Source organism: Pan paniscus, chromosome 13 (assembly GCF_029289425.2).
Source record: "Pan paniscus chromosome 13, NHGRI_mPanPan1-v2.0_pri, whole genome shotgun sequence".
Lineage (NCBI taxonomy): Eukaryota > Metazoa > Chordata > Mammalia > Primates > Hominidae > Pan > Pan paniscus.
In genome coordinates, this window is record NC_073262.2 from 112,815,848 (window position 1) to 112,834,235 (window position 18,388).

Below are 18,388 nucleotides of genomic sequence, written 5' to 3' on the forward strand. Positions count from 1 at the left end.
GTTGATAAAAAAAAGCTGTTTCCATTTGCTTGAATACATTTTGTCTGTATTCAGCTGAAAAATTCAAAAGATTGCACACCTCCTTTCCCTCTACATTTGATGTATAAAGTAAAGAAATTTTCCTTTTTCTTCACATCATAAAGAAGAGTGTATCAGAAAACTATACTTACTTTGCAATTGGGTACTCCCACATGTATCCCCAACCTCCATGGAGCTGTACACAGTCGTAAGCTACACTATTTTGTAACTCAGATGCCCTAAATGACCAAAATAAAAGGCAGAAAAGAAATGTTTGAAATGGATTTTCATGAGGTGCTTCAAAACCAGAAAACTAATTATTTACAATTGTTTAAATGTGCACATTTATTAAGCAATTAGAACGGCATATTAGCTAAGCAAAGAAGATAAAAATTACATATGAAATATATTTCAAGAGAATTTTCATATAAGAGTACCTTTTTCATCAATTATATTTCTTGCTAGGTTTTTGTTAGGCTAGAAACAAAAGGTAGAAAACTCAGATGATTAGATTTTGGCTATTTGAGGCTAGAAAAACATGCAGTAAAGACTTGAATATGTTCTAATTTATTTGGATTCTCTATATGATCTAAATTACTCAGCCACCTAGTTCTTTTTGCCCTTGTAATATGCATTTTTTCTCCAATGATGTCACTTTCTACTTGAAGATCACGATTCTGAATTTCAGTATAAAAAAGCAATTTTTTAGGGTTCTGACTTTTCAGAAATAAATTGAAGATAAAAGTGAAAACCTAAGAGGGCAGACTAACAAAGTATATGCTATCATATAGGAACCATTAGAAAATTATATAGAGATTATTATTCCTGAAGTGTGTGTATTAGTATTATATATAATGTTTGTATACATAAACATGCAGTGCTTGAGAAAAATTCTTTTCTGATAATATCACAATTCTATCATTAAAATTCATGATAGAGATTTTATTCACCTTAACATAAAAATACATTAGTTCAAAATTCTTTTCTACTTATTTTTCTTTTCTTTCTTTCTTTTTGTTTGTGAGTTTGTTTTAGTGATGGAGTCTCACCCACTCTATGGCCTAGGTTGGGATACAGTGGCACAATCATAGCTCATTACAGTCTTGAACTCCAGGGCTCAAAGGATCCTCTCACCTCAGCTTCTCAAGTAGGAGTTACTACAGTGGCAAGCTACAGCACCCCACTACTTATTTTTCAATAGTGGGAAGCATAAAGCAAAAATAAGGGTAGATACTTCTTTTTATTTAAAATAATTTAAAACTCAGACCGTACGACAGGTGAGGATATTTCTAAGCAATATATTAACAATATAATTATTAATAGACAAGACTTTGGGGACAATAATATTTGGAATTCGATAATTTTTTATATTTGGCAAGTATTTTAGTGAAATATTTACTGGGCTATAACTAGTTGCCTCCTGTGTTTCAATGTGAAATATGAGCATGTGTATAAACCTGAGGTTTTCAAATAACAAGGTCAATGGCTATCCAAACTTCCCTTTTTCCAAAAATATGTAAATTTTTTTTACACTTTTTGCCACTAGTCAAAGAACTTCTTGTAAATGTAAATATAAAAAGTCTCCTCAAAAGTGCAAGTTTCTGAAAAGTAATTCCACATTATTTTTCAACCTGGCAATTTTGTTATTATGGGATCATTACATAAAGCACAAAATATTTCCCCTGTTCTACCTGTGATTGAACTGAACACAAGTTAATGAATAATGACAGGAATTTATTCTAGGTTACTCTTGGGCTAATGATATGGGAGAATGTTTGTTTTTAAAAGAGGAAACCAAATCTACTTCCAGAATCTGATTTAGACTGTATATTCTAAAATCTTAAAATATACAAAAGTCTGACATACAGGGATGTTTTTTCATTCAACTCATCTTTAACACCATTGCTAATAATCTTTAATTCAAATCGAAGTCTTTCTAAACTTAATAGGATTTTTATTCTCCTTTCACTTAATAGAGCCTGTGAAACTTTGATTGGACAGCCAGTTCTTCCTGAATTTTTTCTTAAAATTGGAAAGCACCTTAAATAGAAAAATCCTGTCCAACTTAGTCATTTCACAGATAACAAAAACATTTTCCTGGATGGAATTAAGTTTAATTATAGTTATTTAATAAAAGAATTGGGACTCTATCTCAAGACTCCTAAGTTTTACTGTTCCCTTTCAGCCTCACTATACTGCCACTCTTCAGATAATTTGAAATTAAACTATTACTTGAATGAATGAATCAGTCATCCTATCAATATCACTCTTCATTTTCCCACTCTTAATATTTTATTTTCAATAGCAAGTTAAGAATTAAATACTAACTTTGCTTGCCTATTAGGATAAAAAAATTAAATACCAACTTGAAACATTTTTAGCACATTATACATATGCTTAATGGAACTTTTTAGCATTTTTTTTTAAAGTGGAGTCTCACTTTTATTTTTTATTTCACAGATTTCTTCCTTTAAGACCCTCAAGGCTGAGCTTAAAATTGGCAGAATTCCATATCAGTCTGAGCACACACTGCACTCTAATTACTGTAGCATGCATACCAATATTTCGCCATGCAAGCAGTGGCGGAGTCCAAACGTTTCGCTTCATGCAGCTGGAGACAGTTGTCCACAAATGCTCGGGTTACACATATATGTGTTTTTAATTCTGCTAATTTATGTTGCACTGTCTTGAATTTAAAGGAAATAAAAGAAAAAAGTGAGCATGGTAGAAATATAAACTTCAACCCACTTAACATATCAGAAATTATACAATAAAAGATCTTTAGGGCAAACAAAAGTGGAATTGTTGGTTTTTTCCTCCATAAAAATGGCATTTGTTACCAAATCAGCTTAAATTTAAAACTCACTATATTTCAGTGCTAAGGAAATTTGTACTAAAAGATGCAAAAATAGTTTAAAACATAAACAATGTCTTGTTTCAGATTGTAAAATTTAGACGAGGCAAACTTCTTGAAAAACAGCATGACTTTAATGTGTGAGCACCATCTTGTGGTACAGTTATTTAGGTACAGCCGTTGAAAACACCTATTGTATTTTCCTCCAGAGATTAAATCCTTGAAGATTTTTTTCTTTATTAATGAAATTAAGTATACAGATTTTGCTACTCTGCTTCTAACATCTGGAGGGACAAGTAGTTTCTATATATGTTCATAAACATCAAAATATAAGGTATTATTTAATATTGCACAGTATTTAATCTAGATCTGTAGAAAGCAATAGAATAAAATCAGAGTACTAAAGAGATCAAAATCCAGTACCCTCATCCTCTTTCATCCCTTCACATTATCCCTTCTGATATGGTTTGGCTCTGTCCCTACCCGAATCTTATCTTGAATTGTAGCTCCCATAATCCCCACATGTTGTGGGAGGGACGTGGTGGGAGATAATTGAATCATGGGGGTGGGTTTGTCCCATGATGTTCTTGTGATAGTGAGTAAGTCTCATGAGATCTGATGGTTTTATAAAGAGCGGTTCCCCTGCACACGCTGTTTTGCCTGCTACCATGTAAGATGTGCTGTTGTTCCTCCTTCACCTTCCGCCATGATTATGAGGCCTCCCCAGCCATGTGGAACTGTGAGTCCATTAAACCTCTTTTTTTTTTAATAAATTACCCAGTCTCAGGTATTTATTCATAGCAGTATGAAAATGGATGAATACACCTCCCGTACCTCTCAATAGCTTGTTTAGCAGTCTCTAGCTTGGACTGAATGGTCTGGGATTATCAATGTTAATATAGCTATGTACCTACCTCCTGCTGGCCATGGACAACCCATTAGCATTTTTGGAAATCATTCTATTTAGACCATTCTCAATTGTTGCTGACTGTCCTTGCTTCAATCAAGCTTTATTTCATTCCTGACTCTAGGCTCTCACACTCAACTTGGAGTGTATATCTGTTCTCTTTGGCACTGACTCTTGAGCCTCCCTCAGGAAATTGGCTTGAACTTGAAATACTAGGTTCCCACTTTGGGTAGCTCCAAAAGTATACTCCATTCTAGTTGATTTCTTAGGTCCAAGGCCCAGATATGGTCAGCTGGCCTGTCTTCTTTGTGAAAATTCAGATAGAAACAGTTCTGATCATTCTGCTGTGAAATGAGTAAGAACTTCACTGTGGCTAATAGAAAGCATATACATGGAAAGTTACAGGCAAAGGTGGTGCAGTGAAACTCAAACTAGAAATTAAACTCATCCCACCTAGGTACTACCAAGTCCAAAGCCACAGCTGTGTTCTCAAAGGAGGGTGGTGGGACACATCCTCAGAAGATACATGGTCTGCTTTTAATGCTGGCTACAGCAATTCTCAAGTTATAAAACTGATTCTTTCACTGTCATTGTTGGTTGGGACAGTTTTGATACTTACCATTTCTGGAAAAGAGTAGAATGGGAGTGTAAAAAGACCCAGGACCAAGCAAGACCAGGGTGTATCAGGTGGAGTAAAGCTCCGAGGGGCAGATTCCTTACAGGTATATCAACATAACTACTGTGCTGATGAAAACTCCAACTGACTGTCTTTCCCCTGGTTTTATTTCACCCTGTTCTAGAAACAGAGAATGTAACTGGCATCGAATGATTCCAAAACTAAGCAATGAGAAGGTTGGCACCCCACTCCTTCCATCTCTGTATTCTGGCCTCTAGTTCTGAACATGCTGGGTCACATCAAAACTTTCTTCCCTGCTTATTGTTTCCCTTAATTTTTTCTATCTCCATTTCTATTCATCATATATTTAATTAGGTCAAATATCTACCCTTTAATCAGCACAAAGTTTCCCACTCCCAACCCACACATTGAAGTTTACTCTTAGACAATATAAAGATGGAACAAAAAAAAGAAAAAAATAGGCAAATAATCTATATATCGAAAACAGATGAGTATTCCATGAAAATCCCTGAAGATGGTTTCTAAGCCTACTCCTAGTTTAGTTCAATGACACTATGTATGACACTTTATTTGGAAAATAAGGGTGGATCCAACAAGTCTCAAGATATTTTTTTGCCTACATGATGCCACATTTGGGAATTTATGCACTGTCTTTACAATATGAAAGAGTAAAGATATCTAAGCCTGATTCTCTCATACAAGAGTCGTTCCTTTGTAAATGCTGGAAACTTCTAGAAGCTGAAGTAAAACTTCAAACCAGAATGGAATGATTTAGAATTCTTGCATCAGTGCATTCAGTGAAGTCCAGAGGTCTGAGAGAATAATGTCTCCAAGAGTACATAATTTACTCTCTGAGGATAAAAAGATTAAATATTTACATATTCTTGCCATTGGGTTGAGCGTTACTAAACAGATTTGGTCTTTGCTTTTCACTGCAGACACTGCATTATGCTTTCTGAAATCATCGTCTAATCAAAGGCAACTAAAAATTAGACCACACATTACTAGCCAAGTGCTCTTAGTGAATGATCGACAAGGTCATAGCAGTATTTTAAAGTCATTTATATTTGTTAATAAATAATACTGCAGCTAGCATTAAAAATTATTCTGAAGTTACTAAATGGGCTGGATGGAGTCTTTCAGAGTTCTGAATGACAGAATTCTTAGAATTATGGAAATGGAGAACACCTTGGAGAGGTTATCTAGCCCAGTATTCATTTAAACAACAGCATCAGTTGCTCTCACATATTATGGTTAAAATATAAAATAAAACACACTAGGTTTGCTATTTGATAGTTAATTAGTCCCATGCTCAAGGTCTTAAGAACTGGATATTCCCATTTTACACACATGTCAAGAAGAAGTATTATTTTTTTCCTCTCTATTCCTTTCCCTAATTCTTTATGCCCTTAGAATTAAGAACACATACCACACAGGAAATGACTAACCAAGAGCTCTCATTAGATTAGAAAAAACATTCCATTTTCACTTCGTTGCCCACTGAGTGAAGGAAATAGGAAAAGAAAAAAGGCCCATCTGCTTTGCACGTCTGGGCAGTAATAACAGTATATAGGTAAAGAGTGTAGGTTCTGGAATTAGAATATATGTGTAATTTGGGGCAAGTTACTTAACCTCTCTATACCTTAATTTCCTTAACTGTAAAATAAAAATAATTAAAATACTTATATAGATTTGTGAAGAAAAAGAATGAGACCATTCACTTAGCAGTGTCTGGCAGATAGGGAGCAGTCAAGCAATAATATCCATTATTATTATTTAACATCTGGATTTTACTGTTTTATTGTCTATTCCGTAAAAAACCATAAGATCGACATAAACTATGGAGAGCATAGATTTTAAAATCCCAATAATTATTGCTACATCCATATGTAGGTTTCTATTCTAAAAAGAAAATAAATTTTGTGACATGCATTTCAACTGGTCAGAAAGCCCCAAAATGTTCAAAATTCAAGGATAACAAAGAGAATGGAAACTGAATAGTTATATAGTTATAAAATGACATGTGGCCAAGTATATTGTAATATTTAAAGCTCTTCTATTTCAATTGAATAACTAGAACCATAGTGTACCCAGCTCTTGAATACAAGGTATAGGTATGTACAGTATCGGTTATTCATCATCTCTGAATATACTCCTAGCTTGAAATATGAAAATATTATTCAAATATATTTATTTAGATAAAATAGGAAGATCAGAAGACATATCTCAGAAATCTCAGAACATATACACTTACTTGGAAAACAATACTACTAGCTATCAATAATGTGACCTGTGGAAGTAGAATGCTACTGCCACCTACTGAAAGTTTAGGGAACTAACTTTGAAAGAAGGCAACAATAAAATGATACTTCTTTAAAAAGGAATGATTAAAGTTATTTATTTTTTGCTATTAAAATACAATAAATATATATTTTAAAAGAATATTTTTCCCCTATGAGAAAACAATATGGACCACTTTCCTATTTCCTTCATGGTTAAATGTCAAATTACATGCTTTCTGAGCCATTCAGGCAATCTGGGTAACAATATAGTCATCCTTGTTGTAATCTAGTATTAAGTTCATAAACACAGGAAATGTAGATTTCCAAAGGAATGGAAACATGTCTTTTGGTTCAACTGTTATACCTTTAGCCAAAATAAGGCTAAAGGTATATTTTTGTTTTTGTATTCATTTTTGTGGGGAGCAGGGAAACAGGGTCTTGCTATGTCACTCAGGCTAGAGTACAATAGTGAGATCTCAGCTCACTGCAACATCTGCCTCCAGGGCTCAAGCGATCCTCCCACCTTAGCCTCTTGAGTAGCTGAGACTACAGACACACACCACCACACCTGGCTAATTTTTGTATTTTTTGTAGAGATGAGGTTTTGCCACGTTGTCCAGGTTGGTCTCAAAGTCCTGGGCTCAAGCAATCTGCCTGCCTAGGCCTCCCAACGTGCTGGGATTACAGGTGTGAGCCACTATGCCTGGCCTTGGTATAAGTGTTTTAGTAAACATTTTTGATGTTTAAGTGGTGGTGGTTGGATTTCAGAAGCAAATGATACTCATTCCACTTTGGGTACAGTTGAGAAAATCAGAGTGATATCAAGTGGTAACACTTCCTTCATATTGCCAGGAGCGTAGTATGTGTTTCTAGAGTTACACCCATCAAATTACAGTTGAACACATTACCCTTAGGAGGCAATCAATATATATTTGTTCAGTGAAGCAAAAAGGAAAAAATCATATATGTCAGTTTTTCTCAATGGGAAATTATTGATATTTTGAGTGACACAATTAGTTGTAATCCAAATGTGAATTACAGGACATTTAACAACACTGTCCTCCAGGGCACTATACAAGTTATACCTCCAGTCAACTGTGCACACCCACCTCCACCTCATTCCTGACATTTCTAAACACCTGAGTGAAAGGGCATTCACTGAGAACCTCTGATACGTGTAAATCAGTGATCCATAAATGAAAGGGAATATAAAGTATAACATCCTTGCTCTTAAGGAAATCAGAATTTAATCAAGTCAAGTCATATTGTTTTGTTAAATGTTTTCTTGATTGAGTGTACCTCATTTTTAGAGATTCAGAACAACTGTTTTAGGTTTGTTATGTCAATAAGAAAAGTTAGGATGTAAAGACTTTTTTTCAGGATGGAAAAAGTTAATTTGATGACAATACAGGTAGCAAACAGTTCCCAAAACGATAAAGAGAGGGTCTAGATCAAGAGCAAGAGGAAGTAGATGGTAAAAAGGTCTCCCATATTTAAACAAAATGGAGCAAGGCATTATGTAAGGAATAAAATAAGGATAACAGCTAATTTTAATGTGGGCTTACTTTGCCAGGCAATATTCCAAGCGCTTTATGTATATTACCCCATCTAATTGATAGAGACAGGAGACAGCCGAGGGTCTCTGGTGAAACCCTGCCTTCAAGCCTAAACAGCCTAAAGGCTGAAAAACCCGACTGCTGGTCCCAGATGAAGCCTGCCCTTTCCCAACTGATCCTTTCTGAATAATGCCCACCTGTGCACTGGGAGGACGGGGTGGAGCCTCGGGAAGTTCACACTGTTTGCAGAGGAGAGGAGCCTAGCCTCTCCTGTTCCTGTGTGATGACCTAGGATTCAATCTGTGAGGCAGGAGAACTGCTAGCAGGACTTTCTTTCACTTTGCTGAGAGTTCCTTTCTCCTTTTCATTTAATAAACCCTGCCCTACTCAATCTACAATGTGTCTGCGTGCCCAAATTATCCTGGTCCTGTGACAAGAGCCCAGTTTTTTCTACAACATAATCCTCACAACAACGCTATGAGGCAGTCTCTGATATTCACAAGTAGGAAAATATTTTATAAATATTTACAAACATTATAAATTTTAAAGATTTATAGTCATAAAATTTTACAATTTTGCAAATCAAATACATTTTATATATTTACAAATAGGAAACTATTTTTGAGAGAGAGAACACGCCTAGACTACGGAGATTCAAGTAGCTGTGTTAGGACATAAACCACACTTGAACATAATTTCTAGAATGCTGGTTCTGAAAAGCCACCAAGTTGTTTCATTTCTACCTTTCCCTTCACAAAGCCTTTCAGCCAGTCATTCTACTTAAAAATTTTTAAGTCAAATCCCAACTCCAGGTTTTTTGCTGGTGAGATGTTTTGCCAATTTGATGACCACATGAAGGAATTATAAACTATTCCTTCATTTAAAAAGAAACTATAGGGTCTAAAATTTAATTAGCATATTTAGTGACTGCGGCCACTATATACTGAGTTCTTTTGCAAAAACCCTCAAGTTCCTGGGAAAACTCAATCCTAGGTAAACACAATCATCTGTCTTTTCTCTATGTTTGTACCTGGGAAACTAAACTCTTATCATAAAGCTGATTGATACACAAAAAGCAGAAGGTAGTTTAGTTTCTCATTCTGAAGAAGATATTTCATACCTCCCTCACCCTTCTGCAACACCTCCATGCCTCCTTCACTCACCTGTCTTTCAAGGACTTTCTCTATTGTTATTTATTTATTTATTTGTTTATTTTTGAGATGGAGTCTTGCTCTGTAGCCCAGACTGGATGGAGTGCAGTGGTGCGATCTCGGCTCACTGCAACCTCTACCTCCTGGGTTCAAGTGATTCTCCTGCCTCAGCCTCCCGAGTAGCTGGGATTAGAGGTGTGCACCACCATGCCTGGCTAATTTTTGTATTTTTAGTAGAGATAGGGTTTCACCATGTTGGCCACGCTAGTCTCGAACTCCTGACCTCAAGTGATCTGCCTGCCTCAACTTCCCAAAGTGCTGAGATTACAGGCGTGAGTCAGTGTGCCTGGCCACGTTATTTAAAGAAATAGAAGTCTTCTATAAAGAACTTTTGTAGTTTTCTACCAACAGAGTGATGTATCTGTCTGAACTCGTAGATGTCCTTTGCTCCTTTCTTCCTGTGCAAATGAAGGAATCCCTCTCCTGTTGATGGGAAGGCCTATCTTTCCATGTGTCAGCATCCACAAACTCACCCTTTCTCAAAGACCTTACACAGTTGATTATTTCCTTCCTATCTACAACCTTTCCCTCTTTATTAAATCCTTTCTTTATATACAGGTATTAAAATATGCACCCACATTCCCATCCTAAAAATAACGACAAAAAATTAATAACTCCCAAATATCTCCCTTGACTCTCAAATCTCCTTCCCCTCCCCTCTTCCCTTACCACCCTTTCTCTCAACTACCATTCACAGCCAAACTCAGGAAAGAGTTGCCTACCATCAGTATTGTTTTACGTCCTCATTTCTATCTACTCATCGGGTGTGTCACCCTCCGCCTCCATTAATGGCTCTTACTAAATAATCTCCATATCATTGTATTCAATGAGCACTCTTTGCCCTTCATCTTATTTTTCCCCTAAGCAGCAATTGATCCCACTCCCTACTCCATGAAGCCCTCTTTCCTTCCAGCTTCTGTGACAAAGCTCTCCTGATTTGCTTTCTCCTTTCTGTTTATTCATTCTCAGTCATCTTACAGGTTCCTCCTTTTCAGACAATATGAATTCCAAATATGAATTCTACCTTTAAATCTTGTAGTCTTCCTCAAGGACTGTGTCCTAAGACCACTCCTGTCTTACTCTCTACTATCTCTCCTTAGTGATCTCATCCACTTCCATGGTTTCTAATATCACCTTACATGAAAATAACTCCAAACTTCTATTTACCCCAGGCCATTTCAGATTAGTAAACTGATACCATCTAATACTAAACCACAGTGACAAGCTTACCTGTAGGTGAGCAACTGTTTTGCCAAAAGCTTTTCTTTGTTTAACATAGTTCCTGGTTTCTTCAAACATGAATTCACTAGCTGAAATTGCCACATCAGCAATTAACAGCCTTTCCTATAACACAAAAATCAGGTCTTAAACATTACTCTAATTATGCAAGTGATTTTCACACAATTTCAATTACGATAAATCCTATAAATTATCTTTATAATAAACTCATAAAGATTAATTTATATCTTAACTCCTTATAAGAAAACAGATTGGCCGGGCGCGGTGGCTCGCGCCTGTAATCCTAGCACTTTGGGAGGCCGAGACGGGCGGATCACGAGGTCAGGAGATCGAGACCATCTTGGCTAACACGGTGAAACCCCGTTTCTACTAAAAATACAAAAAATTAGCCGGGCGTGTTGGCGGGCGCCTGTAGTCCCAGCTACTTGGGAGGCTGAGGCAGGAGAATGGCATGAACCTGGGAGGCGGAGCTTGCAGTGAGCCGAGATCGCGCCACTGCACTCCAACCTGGGAGACACAGCGAGACTCCGTCTCAAAAAAAAAAAAAAAAAAAAAAAAGAAAACAGATTTATGAGATTCTTTTGACATATCTCTAATCACTTTCTAAAGCAAATCCTTTATTTTTATGAATGACTGCCTTTTTTTTTTATAATCTTTTTAAATTTTTAAGAGACGAAGTCTCACTCTGTTGCCAAAAATGGAGTACAGTTGCACATTCATAGTTCATTACATCCTGGAATTCCAGGGCTCAAGTGATCCTCCCACCTCAGCCTTACGAGTAGCTGGGACAACAGTCACATAACACCATGCCCATGAATGACTGTCTTCATTATATATATGCAATTTAATTTTTCTTCTCTTTACTCACATGTGAGTTAAAAACAATCCCTAGTTGCTTATTTCAATTTATTAATCTCTGCACACTGTATGACTCAATATATCTGTGGAAATAAACATCTTAAAGCACATAAGTTAAATTCTACCTATTAATGTAAAAGTAGCCTTAGTCAGTTTGATTCCATCATGCTGGTGTTTTTCATGGCAGTCACTAGGCAGGAGTACCCCCTTACACTGGCATCTGAGGCTCAATAATCACTTGTCAACCATACTTTAAAACCATAGCTGTTTAGGGACTGACCCTATGTGGCTAAAACTTTTCAGTCTGAATTTTATACTTTTCCCTTTGATTCACAGTTATTATTTAAAAACTGGCAAACTATCAAATGTTTTGCATGACATTTCCTTACAAAGAGCTAAAAGTTTTTGAATTGTAGTTAAGAAGCTAAAATCATTCTAAGAAGGAATCACAGAACTGAAATATCTGTTTTTCCTACTTACTTTTTAAGCTTTGATTGGATATTACTGAGTTCAGTTATTTACTTAACTACCCTATAAAACTCATACTTTTATTACAACTTTAATACTCAAATGATTAGCTATTTCACAAGTTTTGCATGTATAAATTTGAATGCATAATATAGAAATAACATGTTTCTATATTATTCTATTCCAATTCATTATTCAGTCAAAAGATGGAATCTTTAAACACTTCTGACCTGTGGAAGCTCTTTCATGATGTAATAGAAGCCTTTATTCTCTTCTCCAAGTAGGGCACTAGCTGGCAACCGTATATCTTCAAAGAATAGTTCTGCGGTATCCTAAGAGACCATGCAAAAAATGTAGAGAATGATCTCATTTAAATCTTCCAATAACCCAGTGAATATTGAAGTGAATATTATTTTTTCCAAAAAAACAAAACACAAATTGGAAGCCAAGTTGGAGTAGTTAATGAACATAACTAGTAAGTGGTAAACCAGGGATTTGAACCCACAGCCATCTGATTCTAAACCTTGTGGCTTTCCTACTGCAATACACTATCATTGCAGCTCTAATACTGCCCAGTTCTCAAGGTACTTGGAACTAAGGATTTCTAATACATATTAAGCAAAACATGCATTTTTGGTAATGTATAGAAAGAACATTTTCTGGGTTTTTTTTTGTTTGTTTGTTTTATTTTTTTTGAGACAGAGTCTCATTCTGTTGCCCAGGCTGGAGTGCAGTGGCGTGATCTTGGCTCACTGCAACCTCTGCCTCCTGGGTTCAAGTGATTCTCCTGCCTCAGCCTCCCGAGTAGCTGGGACTACAGGTGCCTGCCACCACACCCGGCTAATTTTTTATTAGTAGTAGAGATGGGGTTTCACCATATTGACCAGGCTGGTCTTGAACTCCTGACCTCAGGTGATCCGCTGGCCTCAGCCTCCCAAAGTGCTGGGATTACAGGTGTGAGCCACTGTGCCTGGCCACACTTTATTTTTATTTCATATTTTTCTTTAATGCATTTTACAAATAGATGGCTTGTTACCATGCAGTTAATTTTGCCATTTCTAAAACAGATATTCAAAGTACCTTGATTCATTTCTATTGCTGACCATCAGAAAGATAGATTGGTATAAATGAGAATAAATCTCATTACCACATCAGAAAAGCATATTTTAGGAATTCAGCATAGGAAATAAAATTGTGCCACATGTAATCCTCTATGTAAGTCTCCTATCTGATTAACAGTAAACTCAATTAGTATCTGAATATGATTTACATTATCACTCACCTGGGCTTTTAATCCCATTTTATGTAGCTTTCGTCCCTTGATAAATCCTTTCATTCCATTTTCCACCAGAAAAAGGCTAATACCATGGGCAGGGGAGGGAGCTTCATGATTTGTGACCGCAACTACAATCACAACATCACTTAATGACCCATTACTGATGAACACCTGCAAAACCCCAAGTACATTATTAATGCACCATGATAATTCAATTCTATGTGCAAGTTATGATTGGGAGAAAGCATATTACAGAAAACTAAAACAGACAAGACATGCTTGATACCTCTCTCTGTACCCTACCCAAATATCTGCAAAGTTGATTATTCACACATGATGTTATCAAGGATCAGGGGAAAAATTACTTAATGCTTCAAAGAATGAAACCTATAGATTTTCTTTTCACTATTAATATTATACATAATAATAACAAACAGAGATTATTATGTTCTTTAAAAATGAAACCAAATTGTCTATTATGATAAATTGTATTTTAGAAGGAAGCCACTGATAAGAAAAGAAAATCTAGCCGGGCCCGGTGGCTCACACCTGTAACCCCAGCACTTTGGGAGGCTGAGGCAAGAGGATCATTTGAGCTCAGGAGTTCAAGACCAGCCTTGCCAAAATAGTAGAGACAAAAAAATTAAAAATTAGCTGACGTGGTAGTGTGCACCTATATATAATCCAAGCTACTCAGGAAGCTGAGGCAGGAGGATCGCTTGAGTCCAGGAGTTTGAGGTTACAGTGAGTTATGATTGTACCACTGCACTCCAACCTGGGTGACAGAGTGAGACCCTGTCTCTAGAAAAAAAGAAAAGAAAATAAAAGAAAAATAAAAAGAAAGAAAATCTGCTGTAAATGGCACTATATTATTTATTCTCAGATTTATCAGTTTTTGAAAAGGACTATTTTTGATTTTTGTAATTGATATCCTGCTTCCTTTAAAATGGTCTAAATAGGAAACTATGATTAAGGAGGGAAAAATGACAAGCCAAATGAGAGGGATTATCAGATGATATTGATTCAGAAAACAAAGTATACTCAGAGCAAATATTAATAATTATCTTCTCATTCTGCATCTTTCCTGGTTCATCTCAATCATTTTCACGGCTTGCGTCACCCTCTACATGCTGATGTCTCCAAATCTTTATCTAAGCCATGTTTCTTTTCTTTTTTTTAGAGACAGGGTCTCTCTCACCCAGGCTGGAGTGCAGTGGTGTGACCATAGCTCATTGCAGCCTCAAACTCCTGGTAAGCCACATTTCTTGATAGGACGTGGACCTGAATATGTACTTGCTTCTGGATAGTTCCACCTGATGACTCATGGGCAGGACATATTCCTTCCCACCCCTACTCCTATCCAATCCTGATTATCAACCTATTTCCCTATCTCAATGAATGCTTCAATAAATTACATTATCATCCTGCTTCATATTCAATTCAGCATCTAGTTTTTTCTAACCCATCTTAATACTTTTGGAATTTATTCACTTCCTTTCAAGTCTATTGTAATTACCTTATTTCCAGCCCTCATCATTTCTTAAGTTCCTACAACTGATCTCTCTACAGCTGTATCATTCATCATGATGTCAAAGAGATTTTTCTAAATGCAATCTGATCATATCACCTTCACACTTAAAAATTTTTGAATAGCTCCTAATAGGCTTCAGGATAAATTCAAAACCTTTAGGAGGAAATTGAAAACTTATCACAAACTGGCACTAGCTTACCTCTCCTTACCTGGCTTATTGCTTGTCCCACTTTCCCCAATTTCCTCTTCTTCAGTCAGCTCTACTAAACTACTTGCTGTCCATCACGTTGCGAGGTCTTCCTGACCTATGAGTCTTTGAAAATCTTGTTTCTGCTACTTGGGAAAGGCCCTTTCCCAACTCTGCTGCAATGAATTGTACTCATCCTGGATGGTTTAGACATCAGATTGGCCAAAAGGTCTCAAATTCTCCAGGCTGGGTTAAGCGGTCCTACAACACCTCAAATTTACCAAAATGATCTGTTTTTATCTCTCTCTCTTTGAAATAGTAGGGGTATAAAATGATGTTGGTTACTTCCATCACCTAAAATGCACAGCACTGATACATACAAATAATGAAAAATGGGCAAATAATGTTAGTGTTGTCTACACAACAGCAAATGAATATAGTGGTGGCAGTATGGTTATAGGTGACACAATAATAAAAGATCATCAACGTGCCTCCTTACTAGGAGCTCATAGCCATTTCCTATTCATATATCTATCTTAAGTGCTTAGAATTCTTTTTGGCACAGAGGAGGCCAAAGGATGTTTTAAAAATATATTTTGAAAAAGATGTTCCTCAAAAAAAATTCTATACAACTTGGCAAAAATATTTTTTCAACAGTATTGCTCCATTACACCACTCCCTTGCTCAAAAACCTTATAAGTCTACCAAGCTCCTACCTTTCTGTGTAGTTCCTAATGTCTGTATAGCTGCCACAGTTGAAATGCTATGAGTGCTTTTTTGTTTGTTTTGCATCACACAGCATCCAGGAATTAGTATCTACAGTATGCTCTCAAATGGTCTCATACATGTTTTAACTACAGATAATAAATGAACAATGGAATGGAAAGGAAGGGAGGAGCAATTCATTGGGCAAAAACTATTCATTTTAATATGCTGAGCTCAATTTGGTAAATCAAGTGGAGTTCTCCAGAAGTTCTTATTGGAAGTAATTATAGCAAAGGATTAATAAAATCTGAACCATTTCTACAATAGTGCGACCTAAAGTGAGTTTTAACACCATGGTGGATCCCCCTTTCTAATAGAGTTATATGAGAATTTTCCTTGCAAGTGGACTTTCTCAGTTTGTTTCCTAATTATGACACTCCAAAGTTTGAATAGGGCTGAAATTATCCCTAATGAGGGCCAACATTTTTGGGTGGTAGGAGGATATTAAATGCTTATAAAATAACAGAAAATCATTGCAGATATTATATAGAGAATGTAAAGTTCTAAAGAAAAAGGAAAATATAATTCTCCATAAGTACATAATACAACTATCATTGATAATTTCCTTTCTCATATTTTTAAATTTTAATATAGTAAAAATGTTCCTATACTTGCATTCTATATCCTGTTTTTTCACTTAATGTATAATTATTTCCTGTACTGTTAAAAACTTTGTGTTGCTAGTGTTAATGGCTGCACATTCGTTCAGATGCACTGTATTTGCTTACCCAGTCCTTTACTTTAACTTGCTTTCAATTTTTTGCTATTTCTAATAGAGTTTTTGAAACAGAGTCAGTGGTACTTTTCCTGTGTGGTTCCCACAAAACCCTATGGCTGAGCAGACGAGGTCTGCTTAGAGAGCTAGAGGCATAAGAGAATGTGGTTCCCATTTCACTTCTGACCAAATATCCCACTCCCCTTTCAAAACAAGCCTTCTATATGTGAGGAGTTAACTGATTATATGTTGGAGCTATCATCCGTTTAATTATAATTCTTAGGAGAAATTATTTAAACAAATATTTATTAAAGTATATTTGAAGAACACCAGTGATTCAATTTTGTAAATACAGAGATAATAGCCCAAACAAACTTATAAAAACTAATTCTTCAACAGACCTTGGCACATATTTTCAGAAAGATTGTTTTAGAACAGTAAATAAAATGAACATCTTTCCTTCACGTAACACTCAGTCAACAACAAATATTTACTGAGTATATACCAGATACCATTTCAGGTGGGCAATATCACTTGCCCTCAGTGATATCAAATGCATTTGCCCTCATTGATATCAGAGATCCTGAGCCCATTTGTAACTTTAATTGGAAGCGCTCTCCAATTCTACCAGTGAGTTGATTAATTTAGTAGAACTGAATGGTTCTCAAATGGCTCTCAAATTCTATCTCTGTATCACTGATATCTTTTTCTCCTAGGATCTTTTTTTTTTTCTTTGAGAGGGGGTCTTACTCTGTCTCAACCTCCTTGGCTCAAGTGATTCTCCCTCTTCAGCCTCCTGAGTGAGTAGCTGGGACCAAAGGGCACACCACCATGCCCAGCTAATTTTTTTAATTTTTACTTTTATAGAGACAGGGTCTCACTTTGTTGCCTAGGTTGGTCTCAAACTTCTGGGCTCAAGCAATCTCTTGCTTCAGCCTCCCAAAGTGCTGCGATTACAGGTGTGAGCCACTGTGCCTGGCCTCCTCCTAGAATCTTTTGAAATTCTTCTTGATCTATATGAGAAAGCTTTTTCCCCAATCTTTTATCAACATAAAGTTTAAGTATTATTAATATGTGTCCCACATTTGGGCAATGTGAGCCTCACCTTGTCTTTTTCTGGTTTAATAAGGGCTGTTTGGAAGCTAAAACAACCTTTGCCATATTAGTGAGGGGGCATGCAAAATGAAATATAGAAGAAGCTACCACAGATCTTAAGTAATATATGTTGTAAATTTACTGTCTCCAAAACAACTTAGGTAAATTCAATTCCTGCCTGAGTCCCTAGATTTAATAGAATTAATGAGTTGTCTTTGAGACATTGTTACCCATGGCATGACTCTGAAAAGAAGGGCTATAGAAGTCCCTTTTTACACACCTTGCTTCCATTGAGAATCCAGTCACTTCCATCCTTTTTAGCATTTGTTTTTATTCCCTGTAAGTCACTGTAATTGAAAGAAAAGATAAAAAATTCATCAAATGATAAAAATTAAATTATACAAATGATATAAGTATGTATGTAAATTAGATTATTCAAACTGGCTACACCATTATAAAATTGCTGAGAATTAAGAATGTTCACACAATTGCACTGAAAAACCGTGCTGATCTATTATATTCTAAAGCACTTATACAAATAAATATATGATTAAGATTTATTATATAAATTAGCCAGGTTTTATACAGTAGTATAACAAAGCCCAACTAACATTCGAGACCCCAATGGGACTCACATAACATTTCAAACCTCACTGTATCCCTGAGATTACGTGTCACCATGTACTTTGCTGCCTTTAAACACCTTGGTTCCTTCCCCTGTCTCTATTGATCAAAAATTTAGCTATTAGGCAGGGCATGGTGGCTCATGCCTATAATCCCAGCACCTTG

General features: G+C 36.1%; 1 protein-coding gene across 1 annotated transcript in view; it reads right to left on the reverse strand.

Moving 5' to 3' along the window:
• Positions 1-18,388, reverse strand: part of ACADL (acyl-CoA dehydrogenase long chain) — a 38,879-nt gene that overhangs the window by 5,623 nt on the left and 14,868 nt on the right. The window contains exons 5-10 of the mRNA XM_003806970.5: positions 17,880-17,946; positions 13,313-13,477; positions 12,261-12,362; positions 10,696-10,809; positions 2,577-2,704; positions 171-257 (exon numbers count right to left, since the gene is read on the reverse strand). Coding sequence (XP_003807018.2) covers positions 171-257; positions 2,577-2,704; positions 10,696-10,809; positions 12,261-12,362; positions 13,313-13,477; positions 17,880-17,946 — 663 coding nt within the window. The remainder of the gene's footprint in view (positions 1-170; positions 258-2,576; positions 2,705-10,695; positions 10,810-12,260; positions 12,363-13,312; positions 13,478-17,879; positions 17,947-18,388) is intronic.